The sequence below is a fragment of the Salvelinus namaycush genome, chromosome 20, assembly GCF_016432855.1.
Source record: "Salvelinus namaycush isolate Seneca chromosome 20, SaNama_1.0, whole genome shotgun sequence".
Taxonomy (NCBI): domain Eukaryota; kingdom Metazoa; phylum Chordata; class Actinopteri; order Salmoniformes; family Salmonidae; genus Salvelinus; species Salvelinus namaycush.
The window spans coordinates 46,308,548-46,331,280 of NC_052326.1; the positions used below are offsets into that span (position 1 = coordinate 46,308,548).

A 22,733-nucleotide genomic window follows, 5' to 3' on the forward strand; every position below is an offset into this window, starting at 1 on the left:
AATGGAGTATCTTGTCAATATAATGGATAATCTGTGCCTACATACCGGTCTTGAAGAGAAGAAAAAAAAACTGTTGGGGGAGGTTCTCTTCTGTATTGTTCAACCAATCCAGTAAATGTGAAGGAGGAGTTATATTGGTGTGTCACCTTGTTAACAGGTCATGGCTGGAAGGAAGACAGCTGAAAAAGACATTAACATTGATTGTACTTTTTGTGTTGAGCATCCAGAAACAGTTTCGCATTTATTTTTGCATTGTCTACATGTAAAACAATTATGGAAAGATATTCACAGTTTTATAATTGTTAATATTCTTGATGACTTTTGTTTTTTTATGGGAGAATGTGCTGCTCGGTTTCCTTAACCATAATAAAGATAAAGAAAAACTATTTTACCTTATAAATCTAATTGTGCTAATGGCAAAATGTAATATTCATAAATGTAAATTCACTAATAAAAAAACCATGCTTCTGTGTTTTCTAGAAGGATTTTGAGCAGTACATTAAGACCATTCAACATTCTTCTAATAAGAAAGCTGTTAAAACAATCAATATGTGTGCATCTTTTAAGGTCTTTGTGTAATCTGCCATTTGTTGTACTCCCTAGCAAATGTTATCATTGTCTGTTTGTATACTTCTTGTATGTATACTGATTTTTCTCCAATAAAATAAATAAATATTTTTTTTTAAAGGAAGACAGCTTTTGGCAAATTAATGTCAAAAGCAGATTTTTTTTGTCATTTTAGCTAACCCTAACCCTTTTCCTAATCTTAACCTAATTATCCTAACCTGCTACGTTAATTATTCTAACCTGCTGCGTAAATTCCCCTAACCTGCTACAAAAAGTAAAATCTGACGTTAATTTGACAAAAGCTGGACCCTTCTAGCCATGGCCTTGCTTTCATCCAAAAGCGAAAGTCGTGTCACAGTCTCTTTCCATTTCCCCTGAAAACTGGAACAGCTGGTTGTTGGGAACTCTGCAGAGGCTACAGAGAATGGAACAGCTGGTTGTTGGGAACTCTGCAGAGGCTACAGAGAACGGAACAGCTGGTTGTTGGGAACTCTGCAGAGGCTACAGAGAACGGAACAGCTGGTTGTTGGGAACTCTGCAGAGGCTACAGAGAACGGAACAGCTGGTTGTTGGGAACTCTGCAGAGGCTACAGAGAACGGAACAGCTGGTTGTTGGGAACTCTGCAGAGGCTACAGAGAACGGAACAGCTGGTTGTTGGGAACTCTGCAGAGGCTACAGAGAATGGAACAGCTGGTTGTTGGGAACTCTGCAGAGGCTACAGAGAATGGAACAGCTGGTTGTTGGGAACTCTGCAGAGGCTACAGAGAATGGAACAGCTGGTTGTTGGGAACTCTGCAGAGGCTACAGAGAATGGAACAGCTGGTTGTTGGGAACTCTGCAGATGCTACAGAGAATGGAACAGCTGGTTGTTGGGAACTCTGCAGAGACTACAGAGAATGGAACAGCTGGTTGTTGGGAACTCTGCAGATGCTACAGAGAATGGAACAGCTGGTTGTTGGGAACTCTGCAGAGGCTACAGAGAATGGAACAGCTGGTTGTTGGGAACTCTGCAGAGGCTACAGAGAATGGAACAGCTGGTTGTTGGGAACTCTGCAGAGGCTACAGAGAATGGAACAGCTGGTTGTTGGGAACTCTGCAGATGCTACAGAGAATGGAACAGCTGGTTGTTGGGAACTCTGCAGAGGCTACAGAGAATGGAACAGCTGGTTGTTGGGAACTCTGCAGAGGCTACAGAGAATGGAACAGCTGGTTGTTGGGAACTCTGCAGAGGCTACAGAGAATGGAACAGCTGGTTGTTGGGAACTCTGCAGAGGCTACAGAGAATGGAACAGCTGGTTGTTGGGAACTCTGCAGAGGCTACAGAGAATGGAACAGCTGGTTGTTGGGAACTCTGCAGAGGCTACAGAGAATGGAACAGCTGGTTGTTGGGAACTCTGCAGATGCTACAGAGAATGGAACAGCTGGTTGTTGGGAACTCTGCAGAGGCTACAGAGAATGGAACAGCTGGTTGTTGGGAACTCTGCAGAGGCTACAGAGAATGGAACAGCTGGTTGTTGGGAACTCTGCAGAGGCTACAGAGAATGGAACAGCTGGTTGTTGGGAACTCTGCAGAGGCTACAGAGAATGGAACAGCTGGTTGTTGGGAACTCTGCAGAGGCTACAGAGAATGGAACAGCTGGTTGTTGGGAACTCTGCAGAGGCTACAGAGAATGGAACAGCTGGTTGTTGGGAACTCTGCAGAGGCTACATAGAATGGAACAGCTGGTTGTTGGGAACTCTGCAGAGGCTACAGAGAATGGAACAGCTGGTTGTTGGGAACTCTGCAGAGGCTACAGAGAATGGAACAGCTGGATAGGAGAAACAGCTCTAGTCGCACAAAAGGGAATATAACGTTGCGGATTACGTTCGGAATGACAATTTCATGTGTACAACATCTAAAGACCTGCATCACTATACTGAGAGCTCAAGGATAGAACGTTTGGAGCGTAGCATAAGGTAACCAGTCCACCCAGTATGCATAATAATACAGTCCACACTCAAAGACAATTACTCAAATTTGTTTAATTTTAGATTATAGGCCAGACCAATTATGTACCAAAGACATCCTAAATGATTTTTTTTTATATGTTTCTCTGCAATGCGTAATATGCGGTAGGCTATGTATTGTATGATGACTAAATCATTATTTTAATTCAGGGATTTTTTGGGCCTTGGGCTTATATATAGGCCTATGCATGAGCTCTAATATGCATATTGGTGTTTTGAATTAATCACCACCATCGAAAGTGCTGTCCATTTCATTGTGTTTGGCTTTGAAACAACATCCACAACGACCATGTTTTCCACTCCGTGTCAACCTGTTGTTGAACTTTTTCTTCAAATTGATCAATCACAGTGAGGTGAGTTTTAAAAGCACTCTACTGTTTTGATGATAAGTGTTTGATGTGGTTTTCTATTGCATTAAGGTCCTAATGGTTAGAGGGACAATAGAACCCTGAGTACCAGACCATTAGGACCTGATGGAGGGACAATAGAGCCCTGAGTACCAGGCCATTAGGACCTGATGGAGGGACAATAGAGCCCTGAGTACCAGGCCATTAGGACCTGATGGAGGGACAATAGAGCCCTGAGTACAAGGCCATTAGGACCTGATGGAGGGACAATAGAGCCCTGAGTACAAGGCCATTAGAACCTGATGGAGGGACAATAGAGCCCTGAGTACAAGGCCATTAGAACCTGATGGAGGGACAATAGAGCCCTGAGTACAAGGCCATTAGGACCTGATGGAGGGACAATAGAGCCCTGAGTACAAGGCCATTAGAACCTGATGGAGGGACAATAGAGCCCTGAGTACAAGGCCATTAGAACCTGATGGAGGGACAATAGAGCCCTGAGTACAAGGCCATTAGAACCTGATGGAGGGACAATAGAGCCCTGAGTACAAGGCCATTAGAACCTGATGGAGGGACAATAGAGCCCTGAGTACCAGACCATTAGGACCTGATGGTCATTAGCGAGTTGGGTACTACCAACGCACGTCCAAAGTGCATAAGAGGAGATTACCATGACTCAACGGTCACGTGGAATTTTACTGCGGTCATGACTCATGACTGCTGGTGTGGTGGTGATACATCACCTCAACAGCTCTACCCGGAGGACAATGTTAAGTCCACAGTCAGCAGTCCTACCACTGGACCAGACTCTAGCACCAAAGTTATTATAGTCTAATTAATTATGATATAACAACTGACCCAACCTTGCCTTCACATTTCCTTCCACAATCTTTTACAGGGGTCATTGGTGCTGGAACAAGCAAGCCCCCCTGGGGGCAGGCATTATGGCAGCTAGCTAACGGTCTGGTGGAGTCCCCTCTGTTAGAAAGGGGGATAGGGGCTGACGGGCGGGTGGTGCTGGGCGTCCGAGTGCCATCCTCTGGTCCCATCTGAAGCGGCGGGGTTTGACAAAATGCCAGTAGACTGTAACTGATCAACAGAATCGGTCATGACCAAGCTGTGTCCCCAGGGCTCCCTGCATTACTGCGGGGGGAGGGGGGCTCATATAGCTATGACCCTGTTAACCCTGTTGGGAGGATAATACCCCAGAGGTTTGACTATTGTGTATTTGAAGTCATTGTTCCCGCTAGGACACTTGCACTGAAGTGAGGTAGGCGACTGAGGGGTAAAATAGTTGAACAATGAAAATCACTGGCTGCTGATCTGTCTTTTCAGGACCTCTCTTCCCAACAGCTAAAGGTCCCAAAGCTTCTGCACATGTGCAGTATTCTCTACTTTACGCACAGTCTCTGCTCTACTCATAGAGAACCTCTCGTTACATTTCTCACTGTCAAACGTGAATGACAATTCTTCAAGTTTTACCAGTGGAACGTCCATGCGGCATCTAAACTCAGCAAAAAAAGAAACGTCCTCTCACTGTCAACTGCATTTATTGTCAGCAAACTTAACATGTGTAAATATTTTTATGAACATAACAAGATTCAACAACTGAGACATAAACTGAACAAGTCCCACAGACATGTGACTAACAGAAATGGAATAATGTGTCCCTGAACAAAAGGGGGGGGGGGGATAAAAATCAAAAGTAACAGTCAGTATCTGGTGTGGCTACCAACCAGCTGCATTCATTTCTAGAGGGCTAGGCGTCCCGCTAGCGGGCCAACTTCCGGTGAAACTGGAGGGTGCGCAATTCAAAGAAATAATCATAAAAATTATGGATATTAAACATTTAGATACATACAAGTGTCTTATATCGGTTGAAAGCTTACATTTTTGTTAATCTAACTGCACTGTCCGATTTACAGTAGCTATTACAGCGAAAGCATACCATGCGATTGTTTGATATCTTTGAAAGACAGGGTCCTGAAAAAGAGACGTTTCTTTTTTTGCTGAGTTTACATACCAACCATTTGTTCTCAATCAGTTTCATGGGGATATGCATTTAGATCTTACTGAGTTATACAGTGTTGTTTAGAAGTAGCATACAGTGTTGTTTTGAATGATGTACAGTGAGCAGATTAGAGCAGATGGTGTTAACAAACTGTAGCAAAGCTTACCGGTGTTTAGTGTCAATCAAAGCACATATTTTAGGGAGAGTTGGGAGATGCAAAAAACACACTTCCAATTCACACATACAGTTTGTACATCTGTGAAATAGGACAGATATAAGCGCCCACCAAATTATTATTAGAAAGAAGAGAGAGGGCCTCCCGTGTGGTACAGTGGTCTAAGTCACTGCATTGCAGTGCTAGAGGCATCACTACAGATCCGGGTTTGATCCCAGGCTGTGTCGCAGCCGGCCGCAACCGGGAGACCCATGAGACAGCGCACAATTGGCCCAGCGTCGTCCGGGTTAGGGGAGGGTTTGGCCAGCTAGGATGTTTTTGTCCCATCAAGCTCTAGTGACTCCTTGTGGCGGCCGGGCACATGCACGCTGACACGGTCGCCAGGTGTACGGCGTTTCCTCCGACACATTGGTGTGGCTGGCTTCTGGGTTAAGCGGGCAGTGTGTCAAGAAGCAGTGCGGCTTGGCAGGGTCATGCTTCGGAGGACGCATGGCTCTCGACCTTCGCCGCTCCAGAGTCTGTACGGGAGTTGCAGTGATGAGACAAGACTATAACTACCAATTGGATACCATGAAATTGGGGAGAAAAAGATGTCCCAAAAAATATACAAAAATAAAGAGGAGAGAGACAACTTTAGAGGGAATGAGAGAGATTCAGTTGAAATTGACATAGTAATGTGCAAAATGTTGTCCTATTTTGGAAGCATCGACAGTACCTGTCAAGGGTGTTCTAAATGCTATTTTGTTTTACAGCGGCCAAAAACATGTTTACAGTGCATACATACTGCAATGCTGCATTGATTGAATTGCGCCCTCAGTCTTTCTAGAAGTTGTACTATACTGTATGATCTGACTGAAACAGAACTAAGTCTTAACCTATAGGTCAGAGGTCACATATACTCTCAAAGCTAAAGCTCACAGCAAAGAACATGAGGCACAAGATGCCATGCGACTCTCATGCACAGGACTCAGAGATAAACAATCTCCATTTCAGAGGCGAATGCTTTTGTGGGAACAGTAGGTCTTCCACGCAGGGAGGGAGTGGATACAGAATCAACAAGCAAAGAGAGGAGGAGGTCTGTACTCTGGACATCCTGCAAAACGCATGAACATGAAACCCAACCTTGTGGAAACATCTCCTGGTACACCACACAAATCACTCCACCCACTGAATGGGTTAGGGAGCGCTAGCCCCAGCTATTTTTAGACCTTGGCAGAGTGTCTAAAAGATGGCTGGGGGAGTGTGCAGTACATTATGTCAGATGAGATTGGTGTTTTTTTGTACAGCAGGGCTGTCCAGACTGTACGGATGATAACACTGGTATCCTCTCTCTCTCTCGCTCTCTCTGTATTCTTGGATTTAAGTGCTGTATTCGACACTGTTTACCATGATGTCCTTTTGGACAGACTGGAGAGGTGGGTTGACCTCTCCGGTCCAGTTCTAAATTGGTTAAGGACCTATTTAACCAGTCAATAGTTTTTTGTCACCCTTGGTGAACATAACTCAGATAAAATACATATCACATGTGGTATTCCACATGGTTCGATTTTGGGTCCAGTACTGTTCAGTTTACATATGTTACCTCTTGGCAGCATTATCAGAAAGCACGGTATTGATTTTCACTGCTACGCAGATGATACATAACTTTACATTTCTGTGTCACCAGAGGATTTTAGCTTTTAGATTTAAAAACTTGTATGGCTTACAATTTCCTCCAGCTAAATCAAGACAAGACTGAGGTACTTATTGTTGATAGAGACAGAGATTTTAATTCACGGGCAATAAAGATAAAACACCAGGTAAAAAACCTAGTTGTTATTTTAGATTCTGAACTCAATTTCAAATCACACATTAGGAATGTGACCAAAATAGCTTTTTACCACATGAGGAATATTGCCAACGTTTTTCTCTCAGGCTGACAGAGACTCATCCATGCTTTAATTACAAGCAGGCTTGACTACTGTAATGCTCTCCTATCTGGTCTACCCAAGAAAGCTATTGGTCAAATGCAATACATACAGAATGCTGCAGCATGGGTACTGACCAAGACCAGACGAAGAGCACACATTACACCAGTTTAAGGTCTCTGCACTGGCTGCCTGTGAGTTTTAGAATTCATTTTCAGATTCTTCCATTCTTCCAATCCATGATTGGGCATCCCAATACATGTCAGACATGCTTTTAATTTATGTACCCAGTAGGTCCCTCAGGTCCTCTGGCACTGGCCTTTTAACTATCCCAAAGCCTAGGACGAGAGGCATGGAGAGGCAACCTTTAGTTATTATGCTCCCAGCCTCTGGAATAGCCTGCCAGAGAACCGGAGGGCCGAAACTGTGGACATATTTAAAAGAGATCTTAAAATTAATATTTTTATCTTTGCTTTTCCTTAGGGTGCTTTTTAGCTGTTCAGTTTTTGTCATTCTTTCGTTCTTTATCTTATGTTTGTTGTGTAATAAATATTTCTGCTTTTATTTTCATTGTTTTCTATTTGTTTTTTCTGTAATGCACAATGCGTTGCGTTCCATGTCTGAAATGTGCTGTATGAATAAAGCTTGATTTAATTTGACCCACAGAGTCCACCCCCCCTCTGTGGTGTGTGCCCAAAGTGTTCAGGGGGTCAACTGGGTTGAGGACAGGGATGATGACACTACATGAGGTCAGGAGCGGTAGAAAAAAGGGACGACTAAAAAAAGGATGACTGAAGCTGGAGGTGTAACCCTGGGTCTTTCACTTCCTGTCTGACATACCAAACTTCCTGTCTTCATGTCCGTACTGCCAAATGTAATTTATCTGTACACACATGTATCTGTTTACAGTAGAAGACCCAGTTAGTGACTCAGGTTATCGTTATCATTTTAAACATAAAAGGGGACTGATGCCCTCAAACTAATACAATAGACTCATGACCCTTACTACTGTATAATCACAACAATGGACACCGCAGTAAACTATCAATTAAAAAGATCTCCACACTACTGTTTACTCTATGACTGAAGCTTGAAATGCTGGAATGACACACAGTTAAACATCACATGATAGAGCTATGGCCAGAAAGAGGCATGAAAATAAATAGAAAGATACAGAGAGAAGGGGAGAAAGAGAAAGAGTGCAGAAAATGAATGCAAAACTTGGCAAATTGAAAAAAAAGAAAGATGGGACGAGAGAGAGAAAGAGAGAAATAGAGAGAAAAAAAGAGAGAAGACCCAGATGGTCAGCCTGGCACTTGGCTGCAGCAGGCCGTCTTCTGTCTGCGGGCTGGGCTAATGGGACGGCAGGATTGAGGGGGCTCCCCACGGGCTGGGCCAAAGAGATGGCAGGATGGAGGGGGCACAGGCCTGGGCAGTGCCAACAGGCTGTGAGAGTGGCCAACAGGCTGTGAGAGGAGCCAACAGGCTGTGAGAGGAGCCAGCTGCCACAGAGGACCCCTGTGGAGGGCCCTTTCACTTTGATTACGGGGCACTGCCAGCATCAGCGCCAGCGGAACCAGCGCCAAGGTGTCCTGCTACACCCAGTATCATGCCACACTTGCTGGATGGTGGACGGTGCCTTTTGGCTAGTCAAGAGATTGAGCTGATTGAATCCCATCAAGGCAAAGTTTTTGAATACTCTTTCAAATGCGTCCTCCCTTCCAAATCAAATGTTATTTGTCACATATGCAGACCTAACCGTGAAATGGTTACTTAACCATTTAAGAACAAATTTTTACAATGACAGCCTACCGGGGAACAGTGGGTTAACTGCCTTGTTCAGGGGCAGAACGACAGATGTTTACCTTGTCAGCTCGAGGATTCAATCCAGCAATCTTTTGGTTACTGGCCCAATGCTTTACCACTAGTCTACCTGCCACCCCTGACAACCAACAATGCAGTTTTAAGAAATGATTTAATAAATATACTAAAAGTAAAAAAAGTAACAATAAATTAACAATAACGAGGCTATATACAGGGGGTACCGGTACCGAGTCAATGTGCAGGGGTACAAGTTAGTCAAGGTATTTGAGGTAATATGTACATGTACTTGGCGCTCCGGTACCGCTTGCCGTGCAGTAGCAGAGAGAACAGTCTATGACTTGGGTGGCTGGAGTCTCTGACAATTTTCAGGGCCTTCCTCTGACACCGCCTGGTATAGAATCCTGGATGGCAGGAAGCTTGGCCCCAGTGATGTACTGGGCCGTACGCACTGTCCTCTGTAGCGCCTTACAGTTGAATGCCAAGCATTTGCCATACCAGGCGGTGATGCAACCAGTCAGGATGCTCTCGATGGTGCAGCTGTAGAACTTTTTGAGGATCTGGGGACCCATGGCAAATATTTTAAGTCTCCTGAAGGGGAATAGGCGTTGTCGTGCACTCATCACGACTGTCTTGGTGTGTTTGGACCATGACAGTTTGTTGGTGATGTGGACACCAAGGAAGCTCTCAACCCGCTCCACTACAGCCCAGTTGATGTGAACGGGGGCATGCGCTGCCCTTTCTTTCCTGTATTCCATGATCAGATTCGTTGTCTTGCTCACTTTGAGGGAGAGGTTGTTGTCCTGGCACCACACTGCGAGGTCTCTGACCTCCTCCCTATAGCCTTTCTCATCATTGTCGGTGATCAGGCCTACCACCGTTGTGTCGTCAGCAAACATAATGATGGTGTTGTAGTCGTGCTTGGCCACGCAATCGTGGGTGAACAGAGAGTACAGGAGGGGACTAAGCATGCACCTCTGAGGGGTCCGTGTTGAGGATCAGCGTGGCAGATGTGTTGTTGCCTACCCGTCAGGAAGTCCAGGACCCAGTTGCAGAGGGAGGTGTTTAGTCCCAGGGTCCTTAGCTTACTGATGAGCTTCACTGGACTTTATGCAAACTGGAAACCATATATCCTGATGCTGCATTTATTGTAGCTGGTGATTTTAACAAAGCTAATTTGAGAACAAGGCTACCTAAATTCTATCAGCATATCGGTTGCTGTACACGAGGGAGTAACACGCTCGACCATTGCTACTCTAACTTCCACGATGCATACAAGGCCCTCCCCTGCCCTCCTTTTGGCAAATCTGACCATGACTCGATCTTGTTGCTCCCCTCCTATAGGCAGAAACTAAAACAGGAAGCGCCCATGCTTATGTCTATCCAACGCTGGTCTGACCAATCGGATTCCACGCTTCAAGATTGCTTCGATCACGTGGACTGGGATATGTTCCGGGTTGCCTCAGATAATAACATTGACGTATACGCTGACTCGGTGGACGAGTTTATAAGGAAGTGTATAGGAGATGTTGTATCCACTGTGACTATTAAAACCTTCCCTAACCAGAAACCGTGGATTGATGGCAGCATTCGCGCAAAGCTGAAAGCACATACCACTGCATTTAATCATGGCAAGGCGACTGGAAATATGACCGAATACAAACAGTGAAATTATTCCCTCAGTAAGGCAATCAAACAAGCAAAGTGTCAGTATAGAGACAAAGTGGAGTCGCAATTCAACGGCTCAAACTCAAGATGTATGCGGCAGGGTCTACAGACAATCACGAATTACAAAAAGAAAACCAGCCCCGTCGTGGACATCGACGTCTTGCTTCCAGACAAATTAAAAAACGTATTTGTGCGCTTTGAGGACAATACAGTTCCATTGACGCGGTCCGCTACCAAAGACTGTGGGCTCTCCTTCTCCGTGGCCGACGTGAGTAAAACATTTAAACGTGCTAACCCTTGCAAGGCTGCCGGCCCAGACGGCATCCCTAGCCGGGTCCTCAGAGCATGCGCAGACCAGCTGGCTGGTGCGTTTACGGACATATTTAATCAATCCCTATCCCAGTCTGCTGTCCCCACATGCTTCAAGATGGCCACCATTGTTCCTGTTCCCAAGAAAGCTAAGGTAACTGAACTAAATGACTATCGCCCCGTAGCATCTGCCATCATGAAGTGCTTTGAGAGACTAGTCAAGAACCATATCACCTCCACCTTACCTGTCACCCTAGACACACTTCAATTTGCTTACCACCCCAATAGGTCCACAGACGATGCAATCGCCTTCACGCTGCACACTGCCCTATCCTATCTGGACAAGAGGAATACCTATGTAAGAATGCTGTTCATTGACTACAGCTCAGCATTCAACATCATAGTCCCCTCCAAACGCATCATTAAGCTTGAAACCCTGGGTCTCGACCCTGCCCTGTGCAACTGGCTCCTGGAATTTCTGACGTGCCTCCCCCAGGTGGTGAAGGTAGGAAACAACATCTCCACTCAGCTGATCCCCAACACTGGGGCCTCACAAGGGTGCGTTCTCAGCCCCCTCCTATACTCCCTGTTCACCCACGACTGCTTGGCCGAGCACGCCTCCAACTCAATCATGAAATTTGCAGATGACACAACAGTGGTAAGCTTGATTACCAACAACGATGAGACAGCCTACAGGGAGGAGGTGAGGAACCTGTGGTGTGTGGTGTCAGGAAAATAACCTCTCATTCAATGTCAGCAAAACAAAAGAGATGATCGTGAACTTCAGGAAACAGCAAAGGGAGTACCCCCCTATCCACATCGACGGGACAGCAGTGGAGAATGTGGAAAGTATTAAGTTCCTCTGTGTTCATATCACTGACAAACTGAAATGGTCCACGCACACAGGCAGTGTGGTGAAGAAGGCAAACTACCTGCCCTCCAGGACACCTACAACACCCGATGTCATAGGAAGGCAAAAAATATAATCAAGGACAATAACCACTCAAGCCACTGCCTGTTCACCCATAACCAGCCTCTCAAAGGACTTCATGGCTACAGATGTGAGTGCTACGGGGCAGTAGTCATTTAAGCAGGTTACCTTGGTGTTCTTGGGCACAGGGACTATGGTGGTCTGCTTGAAACATTCCAGTTTGGGAATAGCCAATCTAGAGGCACATTTTTTTCATTTGTATTTTTTGCAAATATTTTCTTTCTTAAAAAAACCAACTACGTTGTTGGTTAAGGGCTCGTCAGTAAGCATTTCACAGTTAGGTCTACTAGACCTGTTGCATTCTGTGCATGTGATTTGATTTGTATGCATCTACTGGTTCTCTTTCTGGAGACTGGTTGGATGACACAACAAGATAAAATGAGACAGCGGTTTTCATCAGCTGGTATAATTAACCAGTTATGTAATGGCTCTACTGACACAGTGAGTGCATGGAGGAGGTTCTCCTCATTAAAAACTGACACATTTAACAACATCACCGGCAATGCACATACAGTATATAGCCAAGTACCCTCCTAGCTTAGATCATTTTCAAAGATCTTGAGGTCGGGCCAGAAGGTAGGATTGCTGCTAATTATTGGTTAGGATGTTGGGTGGGAAATGGGAATAAACACTACTTAATGTGGCCAAAAAAACAGGTCAGGAGCCACCCATGTCCCCGACTTGAATGGAGGGATTGAAAAAGGGGTTGAGTCATGGTGACTGGGTTAGTTTACGGAGGGGCTGTTGTTCCCGTTCCGTCTGTTAGCTCTCCAGAGTTTCCCGTCTGAGTGATTGTTATTCAGAGCGTGGCAGTGACGAGAGATAGAGGTACAAGACAGCCTATTCCCACGTAAGACCCCAGCTGTGGTTGGCTGAGTGTGTGTGTGTGTGTGTGTGTGTGTGTGTGTTGTCGTGTTTTTCATGTGAAGAAGCAACCCAGCGTGTTACAGTACTAAACACTCCACCGGCACAGACACCCACAGGACATTCCTGAAACTAAGTGGTCCACATTCCACACCTAGCGTTACGATTCCGGAAGCTGTGCTTTGCTCATATAAACCCAATGAGTCAGAAGAAATATCAAAATATTTAGTGGAACTTTTCCCTTTGCCCAGAGCAAGAGCAAGATGGAGCAAGATGGACCAATACCCCAGTCGACCCAGAGCGCGAGTGCTCCAGAATGGAGATGAACGAGCCAGACAATGAGGGATGGGGGCATAGTAGCGGGAAGTAGGGGTGCGGAGGGTGCTGCAGCACCCCCTGATTAAAAAATACATGTGTGCACTAGGCCTTTATTACTCCTGTTTGAGCTGAGAAAAATACTCCTCAGCACCCCCACAACATCTTCGGGGGTGTGGGGTGCTCCCTGGCACAGACAGGAGTGGAATGGCACAGACAGGAATGGAACAGACAGGAGTGGAATAGCACAGACAGGAATGGAACAGACAGGAGTGGAAAAGGAGGGATGAAAGAAACATGCACAGAAATGTCTGTTCAGTCCCACCCTATCCCCCCATTCTCGCTCTCTCCCTCTCTCTTTTTCACTGTGCGGTACTTTGGCTGTCAGAGCAGGTGTTGGACAGGGTATAAAGGCCATCTGGAGTGAGGGATCACTGAGCAGTGAAAATTAAGACCTCCACACTCTGACAGGGCTCAGACGAACCATCTGGTCCCCCCCTCGCTTAAAGAACCTGTTCCCAGCTTCTTCACAAACCGACCTCCGGCGCTCACGCTCTCTCACTAAAACATACATGTTCACTCACTCCCCTCGATTAGCATCTGCTGTCGGGAGGTTAGTGGAGTGTGAAGACCTGCTTCTTCCTCAGAGAGATTTCTTTGTTTCTTTTTTCTTGTGACTTTTTGGAGTGGAGTTGGGCCGCAATGGCGTGGATGAGACGTGCATTTGGACCCAGCATGTTAGTCTGTCTCTGGGCTTTGTGTCTGTCCCTAAGTTTCATCTGGACATGTCAAGTGACCCAGGCAGCGATCTACAGACTCGCAGGTGAAGTACAACCTTGATTAAATACTCTCTTAGAAAAAAGGGTTAATGGAGGGTTCTTCAGGTGTCGCTGCGGGAGAACCTTTTTTGGTTCCAAACATTTTACCCAACAAACAACCCTTTAAGAATCCTTTCATAAAAAGGTTCTACCTGGAACAAAAAAAAAGGGTTCTGAACCTGTTATGGTTCTCGGTAGCACATTGGTTTACTACTAGAGAAGGGTAACATGTTTCTGGTAACTTGCCATTCATCCTTTGGTGCACAGGTAAGAGTTGTCTGTTTTTAAGAATCTGAGCTATTGGAAGAGGCAGTCCGAGATATTAAGCACAACAAATTTGTAACATATTGTACAAATAAGATTCGTAACATATTTAAGACGTAACATAAACTAAATGGATGACCATGTACACATTTTAATGACGTAGTAGACAAAAAACAGGGACCCGTTTTGGCTCACTTTCAAACCTACTGGCTGAAATTATACAAAAGTTCTGAAGAGTCATTTTAACACAGTAAGATGTTTAGTAATTTCTCCCCTGAAGACAATAAATTCCTTATTTTAAGGGGCTTGCATGTGTTCCGTTCTACCTTGGTGTGAAAGAAAGAAAGTAGAAAACCCTATAAATCTAATTTGTCTTGGATCAAATAGAAACATTATAACCCTATAAATAATCTAATCTGGTTTGGGTAAAATATAAACATTTTCACCCTATAAAAAATCTAATTTGGCTCTGTTAATAGAAATAGAAACATTTCACACACATTTCTTCCATCAATTGAAGTGACTTGACAAAACAAACTACTCAACATAACCCCAGAAATTACCAGAAAACCTCAACAAATCAGTCTAGATAAAGATTGTACCATAAATTAAATGTGATAATGCATTTTCATACACAGTACCAGTCAAAAGTTCTTTCATTTAAGGGTTTTTCTTTATTTTTGCTATTTTCTACATTGTACACATCAACACTATGATATAATACATATGGAATCATGTAATAAGCAAAAAAGTGTTAAACAAATCTAAATATATTTTATATTTGAGATTCTTCAAAGTAGAAGAAACCTTTGCCTTGATGACAGCTTTGCACACTCTTGGCATTCTCTCAACCAGCTTCACTTGGAATGCTTTTCCAACAGTCTTGAAGGAGTTCCCACATATTCTGAGCACTTGTTGGCTGCTTTTCCTTCACTCTGCGGTCCAACTCCTCCCAAACCATCTCAATTGGGTTGAGTTCGGGTGATTGTGGAGGCCAGGTCATCTGATGCAGCACTCCATTACTCTCCTTCTTGGTCAAATAGCCCCTACACAGCCTGGAGGTGTGTTGCGTCATTGTCCTGTTGAAAAACAGATGATAGTCCCACTAAGCACAAACCAGATGGGATGGCGTATCGCTGCAGAATGCTTCATGGTTGGAACCACACATGTGGAGATCATTCGTTCACCTACTCTGCGCCTCACAAAGACACGGCGGTTGGAACCAAAAATCGCGAATTTGGACTCATCAGACCAAAGGAAAGATGTCCACTGTTCTAATGTCCATTGCTCGTGTTTCTTGGGCCAAGCAAGTCTCTTCTTATTATTGGTGTCCTTTAGTAGTGATTTCTTTGCAGTAATTTGACCATGAATGCCTGATTCACACAGTCTCCTCTGAACAGTTGATGTTGAGATGTGTCTGTTATTTGAACTCTGTAAAGCATTTATTTGGACTGCAACTTCTGAGGCTGGTACCTCCTAATGAAATTATCCTCTGCGGCAGAGGTAACTCTGGGTCTTCCTTTCCTGTGGCGGTCCTCATGAGAGCCAGTTTCATCATAGCGCTTGAGGTTTTTTGCGACTGCACTTGAAGAAACTTTAAAAGTTCTTGAAATGTTCTGGATTGACTGACCTTACGGTCTTAAAGTAATGACGGACTCTAATTTCTCTTTGCTTATTTGAGCTGTTCTTGCAATAATATGGACTTGGTCTTTTACCAAATAGGGCTATCGTCTGTATACCAACCCTACCGTGTCACAACACAACCGATTGTTTCAAATGCATTAAATTCCACAAATTCACTTTTAACAAAACACACCTGTTAATTGAAATGCATTCCAGTTGACTACTTCATGAAGCAGGTTGCAAGAATGCCAAGAGTGTGCAAAGCTGTCATCGAGGCAAAGGGTGGCTACTTTGAAGAATCTCAAATATAAAATATATTTTGACACATTTTTGTTGGTTACTACATGATTCCATGTGTTATTTCATAGTTTTCATTGTTATTCTAAAATGTAGAAAATAGTCAAAAGAAAGAAAAATCATTGAATGAGTAGGTGTGTCAACATTTGACTGGTAGTGTACATTGAATGAATCTATTTCTCAAGTTTGGGTCACCTCCTCTTTAGTGTGGAAGGCTTTACCGTTCAGCAGTTTAATATAACATCTTCCTCTACTGGCCAGCTGAAGTAATGCTGGCCAGTATAGTTTGGGATCACGTAGATCTCTCGTGAGTGTATTTGCAAATCCTTGCATTTGTGCATGCCATAGCCAGATTACAGTTGAAAGTGCAATGTAACAACCTGTACCGTTATCAATTGTTCTCTGTATTCATTGACTGCAGGTCCGTGTATCTACAAAGAGGTTTCGTTTGAGCCTGGGCAGACCTTCTACAGGGGTTGTAACAAGTGCTACCGACCACGAAAATGGCTACTTCTGTCTCTCGTGAGTAAACGGACCAAATTAGTGACAGTATGCAAGTCAAATATATAAACCAAACATGAATTCCGTTTTTGCCAATATCACACGTCTTTTTTCGTTCATATCCCCAGACCGATGAAACCTACAACATGGCCCTACAAGTGCCAGCGGGTTCCAACGGAGTGTGGCTACCGCGTGGTTTATACGGAGTTCCCGGAGGTGGAGTGTCAAGCCTACAGCTGGATCTGGTGAAGGCAGACAGACACCTATGCCCCCCTACAGTCAAAATACACGATCGCAAGACTCTGGCTGTGGACAACCTCTTGAATTAAGTAGTTACCATGCAGAGAACAGACCACATCCAACCTTCAATTTGTCAACTTGTTCAATCAAAGAAGGAACCAATTCCCAAATTGAACGACCCAACTCCAAAAGTTTCGTCCTTCGTTTCAATAAATGTGTGTGTGTGTTAATGTTATTAAAATGTGGGACAGAAGGACCTCAATTGGCACGGATTCCAAATGGGCATAGATTCAAATTCCAATAGATTCTCAAACACAAGTACCATAAAAAGTAGCAACATACTCTGACTGTACAGTAGTATCCTATCATCCCAATATGATTGCTCAGCTTCCTGCCCTCCTCTCCTTACTTTAGTGACCACTGATCTTGATCACACCGACAGTGTCATTGTTTTTTGGTACACAAAAAGTACATTCATTTCCAATGGAAAGCTGTGATTGCCATGCAGCATTGCAGAGGCAGTTGCAGTGCTTTCTGTTTAAATTCGATTTGTCGAACGTATGCATCAAATCGTATGCGTAGACGGCATGACATAAATGGTAGCAGAAGGTGAATGTTGAACTTTTGTTGCACACATATCCAGATGATGCCGCGTACCATTTTACACAATGATTAACATAGTTAAAGGTCGAATAAAAAATAAAGGTGTGATTGAGGTGTAACGCCTTGATCACACCGATAGTGTCATTGCGCAAAATAGTAGGTGGTATCATCTGGATTTGTGTGCAACAAAAGTTCAACATGAACTTTCTGCTACCATTTCTGTCAAGCAGTCTACGCAGTTTGACGCATACGTTCGATAAATCCAATTTATGCATCACACAGAACACACTGTAACTGCCTCTGCAATTCTGCAAAGCAAACTCAGCGTTCCATTAGAAATGAATGTACTTCTGGTGTACCAAAATGCCATGACTGTCGGTGTGATCGGGGCGTAAGCGACCAATTGAGTAGTTTGATGAGGACTCCGACCATATGTCAATATTGTATCACCTGTTGTTTACGAAGCATGTGACAAATAAAAGTTTGATTTGACCTCGTGACAAGCCACAAGACGTGCTTCTAGATGTCGACGCCATTACCCGGCACTGCCCGAATGTGGCCCTCAAATCTCAACCAGATCAGCTTCATTACCATGCAGTGTTACAAAGGTCTATAGTTATATGCGTGATATTTTCCTATCGGTTCCTTCGTAGGTGTTCAGTCTTCTGTATGTCGCAGACCGCTATGTTTTCAATGTGAGGAAGCGAGAGCGCCATCGGTCAACTTCACAAACCTAGGCTGGATTTACACTCTACTATGCACGCTCCATACAGGCTCCGCAAACGCTTTGCGACTTCACCCGCACTGAGATTTGAGCTGTGCATGGCAGAGCGTGTAACTTCACACAACTGTCAGTGATGAATTGCTCAGCAGAAAGCTTGACTGGAGTTCACTCAGCCTTACAGGGCGACTCCCTAGCCTCACCCGTCGACTGGTTTGTCAGGCTATGGAGCTATTTCACCGTTCACGTCACTGTGTGTACAGTATATAATCAATTATTTCAAACAAAACATGGCAGTGTTACATAATGTGTAAAGAAATGTTCACTATTTCTTCAACAGGTTTTTGGGAACGGGTACCATACCTTAGTGCATGAAATATCAACATGGCAATTTTTCTAAATACATTATCATCAGTATTTTATTATGAAAATGCATTACATCTCTTCTGCTTTTTTATCTTTTGGATGGGGGAATCCACATAGTCACCACTATGTTGTGTAAAAAATAAAACAAAAACGAGTTAAACGTCATTCCCCCCCCCTCAAAAATGCAGTGTCCAGTTTCTCTGGGAGTCGAAAGTGAAGAGTAAAAAGAAAGACTGTCAACAGACCTAATCATCCCAATCCGACCATCGGTCAGTCCCAGAAAAGAAATATCATGCGGCAAATTTAGTGTACTAGATTTCTCTTTTTACAGTTTAACACATTTTATACAAGTACACATGTTCATACATTGTCATTTTTGTTTCATTTTAGGGGTTATTTCTTTACTTAAGGTGCTGGTAATTTTGGGTGACATTTCTCAGAAGTCTTCTGTCAAACATTCATGTAACAAGTGAGTACCTTACGTCTGTGGATGAGGCAATAAAAAGAAAGGTCAAGTGTCTGGTCAAGCTGGCCAGTCCCTCTGTCCGAAGCCCCAGTGTGGTTCCTGGGGCCCCAAAGACATTTACTCCCAACCAAATTAGAACGTCCAGTTCGAACGATTTCCATCTTCCTGTCACTAGGGTAATACAACTCCCAGCCTGCATCAGCAATGTCATTTAACGTTGATTAAAAGTCCCAATGCTGTGGTCATGGCACATGACTAATTTTGCGTTGTGATTTTCATATTTTTGTTTAGTATTCAGTTGGTAAGAACCCTAATAAAACAGGGTTACAGCATTCTGTGGAAAGTGAGACTTCTTGAAGCAGCAACAAATAAGGAGAACACAGCAGCTTTTTTTTATACCGTTCAAACCATCCTCCTGTTTTCTTAGGTGGCATACGGAATGCAAGGAATGGTCAGAAGGAGAGAAAAAATATATTCTCAATACATTTTGATAAAAATAATCCGACAGGATTCAAACGAGACGACAAACCCAACAACGGAGTAAAAAAAATTATATATATATATTCTAATTACTTCTCACTCTGTCGCTGCATTCCAGCACAAAAAGGTTTTAACGATTACTAGGATGCATTTCTGGCAAAAGTTTGATTCCAAATTACAGATGGCGAGTTGAATCAACCGATTTGTGGGAAACATAACTGGATTTAACTGTAAATAACTTAAAACGAAAACAACTGCAGCACCATGAATTACAAGATCTGTTTGACTCAAGTACAACAAAGCAAATCTACTGTGAAGTAGTAATATAGCAAATGAAAACAGTCAACGTGGGGAAGAAAATCAAACAGTGAAATACAGATCAAGAGTTTTCAGAAAAACATTTTACACAAAAAGTTAGAAATCATATGGAATGGTTTTTAGGGAGCTCATGACTGCCACCCTCTCTGCATCTTTCTAACGGATGATGCACACACACGCTCTTGCTGGTATCGTTTACCCTTTCCAAACTAAACACGTGTATACTGCAGGACTGACCCTGCTGCTGGCCAAAAAACAGAAAGTTACCTCAACAAAATCTCTGCTGCCATCTCAGCATTATCAAACCAGGTACCAAAACAACAGGTACATTTCTTCAAAAACAAAAAAACACTTTGTACAGATACTCATGGTTGAGTTTCACCATCTACTTAGCCTGTTTTACACAGTCTGTTCATGTTAGGGTAATTTCAAATTACAAATGATTTCTCTTTTTTGTTGAACATGTATTTTCTTCCTCTTTTTCCATTGATTCCTTGAGGGTGTTGAAGTTCCTCGATTAGCTAGACGCAGAACACAGTAAATTGTTTTCTGCAAAAAGAAAGACAGAAAATAAGGAGAAATACAAGAAGCATACAAGAAGCAGTCGTGGCTCCTCGGAGGTCTGTACATATCCCCAAGCCTAGTTTCTCCAGAGGGTTTAGGAGAGGAGGTACACCATTTCACTCACTCTCACACAAAAACACACACACAAACACAACATCCTAAAAGCTTCCTGACTGTGTCCTTACTCCCGGCCCCTGTATGGGGGGGTGCTGGAACGGACTGAGTGGTGCCCCGCGTTGCGGGTAGTGTTGGCCGGCGGTGGCCGCCAGGAGCCTGGAGCCGGCCTGCAGCACCGTCTGCCCGGGGCTGCCTGGTTTCAGGCCCCGGGACGCCAGCTGCTGGCTCAGTCTGGAGGTGTGGTTCCCCGCCACACTGGCGCCCAAGTCTGTTTTAGGGTTGCCGTGAGCCCTGGAGCCAGGGGTAGGAGACCCTGACAACCCGCTGTTCAAGAGGCTGGCTTTTAGCTGACTCCCGGCGCTGTACGTGTGGGACCCGTCCATACTGCTGCTGCCGCTCGACTGGTGCAGAGCGCCTCCTGGTGGTCTGGAAGCCCCACATAGGGCTGAGTCTGCAGAGGAGGTGGTCTGGTTGGGGAAGGAGGATGGGGAGTTGAGGGGCTGTTGTGGATGATGCTGCGAGTGGTCTTGAGACAGACGAGGGTAGAAGCCCTGAACTGAGGGAAGGGGGGCCGAGGGGCTGTAGGAGCCATGGAATGGAGAGGACGCGCTCTGCTGAAGGAAGGTCGGACTGTCCACTGTCTGATGTTGGCTCTCCGATAAGGGGGGCTGCACCTTAGAATGACAAAACACACAAATTACTTATAATTAACCTGACACCCAGTACACACCTCAAACAAATTAACACCCCCCCCCCCCCCCCAAAAAAAACCCCAGGTGTAATCAAAACCGTTACAAAACGTATTTTCTTTTTATTCTAGCGTTTCTATTGGACAGATTCAGGTAGGTGTCTCCCGGTTTGCTGAGCCTGTCCAACAGAAACGCTAGCTGTTTTTAAGAAATGATTACACCGCTGGCCAGACAAAACAAGAACCAGCCCAGACAAAACACTACATTCTCACAAATGACGTAGGACAATACCTGGTGAGTGTAGACAGACGGGCTGTATCTCTGTGGGCTCTTCATGGGAGAGGCCAGGGGAACTGTCTGGATCTCATACCGGTCTGCATCTGGGATAACACACAACAGGACACAAACTTAACAGATGGTACATGCATGCACATTCCCTGAAACCTCTGAACTCAGCAACTGTCTGTGTTTCAAACTAGGCTAGATATCTACATTTCAGACAACACAAACCTGGACTTTAGCCTAAACACACCTAGATGTCTATATTTCAGACAATAACGTGGACAGGAGGACATCTGGTCTGAACTTTCTACTACGCCACATTCATGTGAAAACGAGAAAAACTGGTAGTGAAAACGAGTACAGTACCAGGGTCCTTGTCAGCAGCCGAGCCATCCGTCCTCTTCAGCATGCGGTCCATCTTGAGGGAGCCCCTCAGTACCCGCTCTAAGACGCCCTGGCCCTCCCTCAGCCGCTCTACTGTCGTGGGCACCATCCTGGATCAATGCACAACACCAACACCGTCATGTACAGTACGTTCAATCACACTAGGGGTTTATGTTTAGATGAGCTGTCTATGTCTGGAGACACCGCACGGGGCTCAGGTTGCTAATGGTCCCACCTTACCAAGCAAATAGTCTCAAACACCAGTCAACACCACAACATAAAAAAGGTGAGACAGCAAAGATGAATATGTCTGAAAACAGTGACAGGGAACAAAGTACTGTGAGAGAATGTGGTGTGGCAGCGATATCTAGTCTTACCAGTGGCTGGTGCCTTCCTGATCCCTGGGCTGCTGTTGCTGTGGTGGTCCCAGGGCGTGGGAGGTGGTGGTGTGGTGGTGGTTATCTGGGGGGCTCACCTCCTCCATCTGGGGGGGGGAGGAGAAGGAGCTGTGGGGGGAGGACGAGGGCTGCAAGTGGAGGGAATGGGGGCCTCTGGGGGACTCGGCGCTGGCACAGATGGAGCCGAGGCGGGTGGGGGTGCCCAGGGAGCTGCCCCCGTGCTCAGGGTCCCTGCTGCTCCCCTGCTTCCTCTTACGGTACTCCAGCAGAGACACCTGAGGAGTCGAGGAGTTGCGGGAAAAGAACCACTCCTAGTCAGCCATATGTACAGGCTTAGTGCCATGAGGTTACACACGCCATGGTGTCACACAATACCACTGGTTGCATTGCGACACCCGTTATCAATCACCAGAGCGGTATGGACAGACAACGTCATGCATCATATCAACTATTAAGACGACTCTACCTTGAATGTACGTTCACTTACATGTTACCAACTGATTGTCCAAAAGACCAAACATCCTAAATGTTCCCAAACCCTAAAGGGCTCTCCACAGTGACGTCGCAGTCTACGCAAATAGAGCTACCAAGCTCCGTTTGAGTGGCGTTCCAAAAATTC

General features: G+C 44.8%; 1 protein-coding gene and 1 long non-coding RNA gene across 4 annotated transcripts in view; one reads left to right on the forward strand and one right to left on the reverse strand.

Annotated features, from left to right (window-relative positions):
- Positions 1–16,217: 16,217 nt before the first annotated feature.
- On the forward strand, positions 16,218–17,836 carry LOC120065423. The gene is made up of 3 exons (XR_005478671.1): positions 16,218–16,292; positions 16,407–16,507; positions 16,615–17,836. It is a non-coding gene; the product is annotated as an uncharacterized LOC120065423 (long non-coding RNA).
- A 615-nt stretch (positions 17,837–18,451) lies between these two features.
- Positions 18,452–22,733, reverse strand: part of LOC120065420 (histone-lysine N-methyltransferase SETD5-like) — a 43,350-nt gene continuing 39,068 nt past the window's right edge. For all 3 annotated transcript variants that reach the window (XM_039016421.1, XM_039016423.1, XM_039016422.1), the window contains exons 20-23: positions 22,094–22,389; positions 21,699–21,826; positions 21,342–21,430; positions 18,452–21,035 (exon numbers count right to left, since the gene is read on the reverse strand). In XM_039016421.1, the coding sequence (XP_038872349.1) occupies positions 20,403–21,035; positions 21,342–21,430; positions 21,699–21,826; positions 22,094–22,389 (1,146 nt within the window). In that variant the 3' untranslated portion in view covers positions 18,452–20,402. The remainder of the gene's footprint in view (positions 21,036–21,341; positions 21,431–21,698; positions 21,827–22,093; positions 22,390–22,733) is intronic.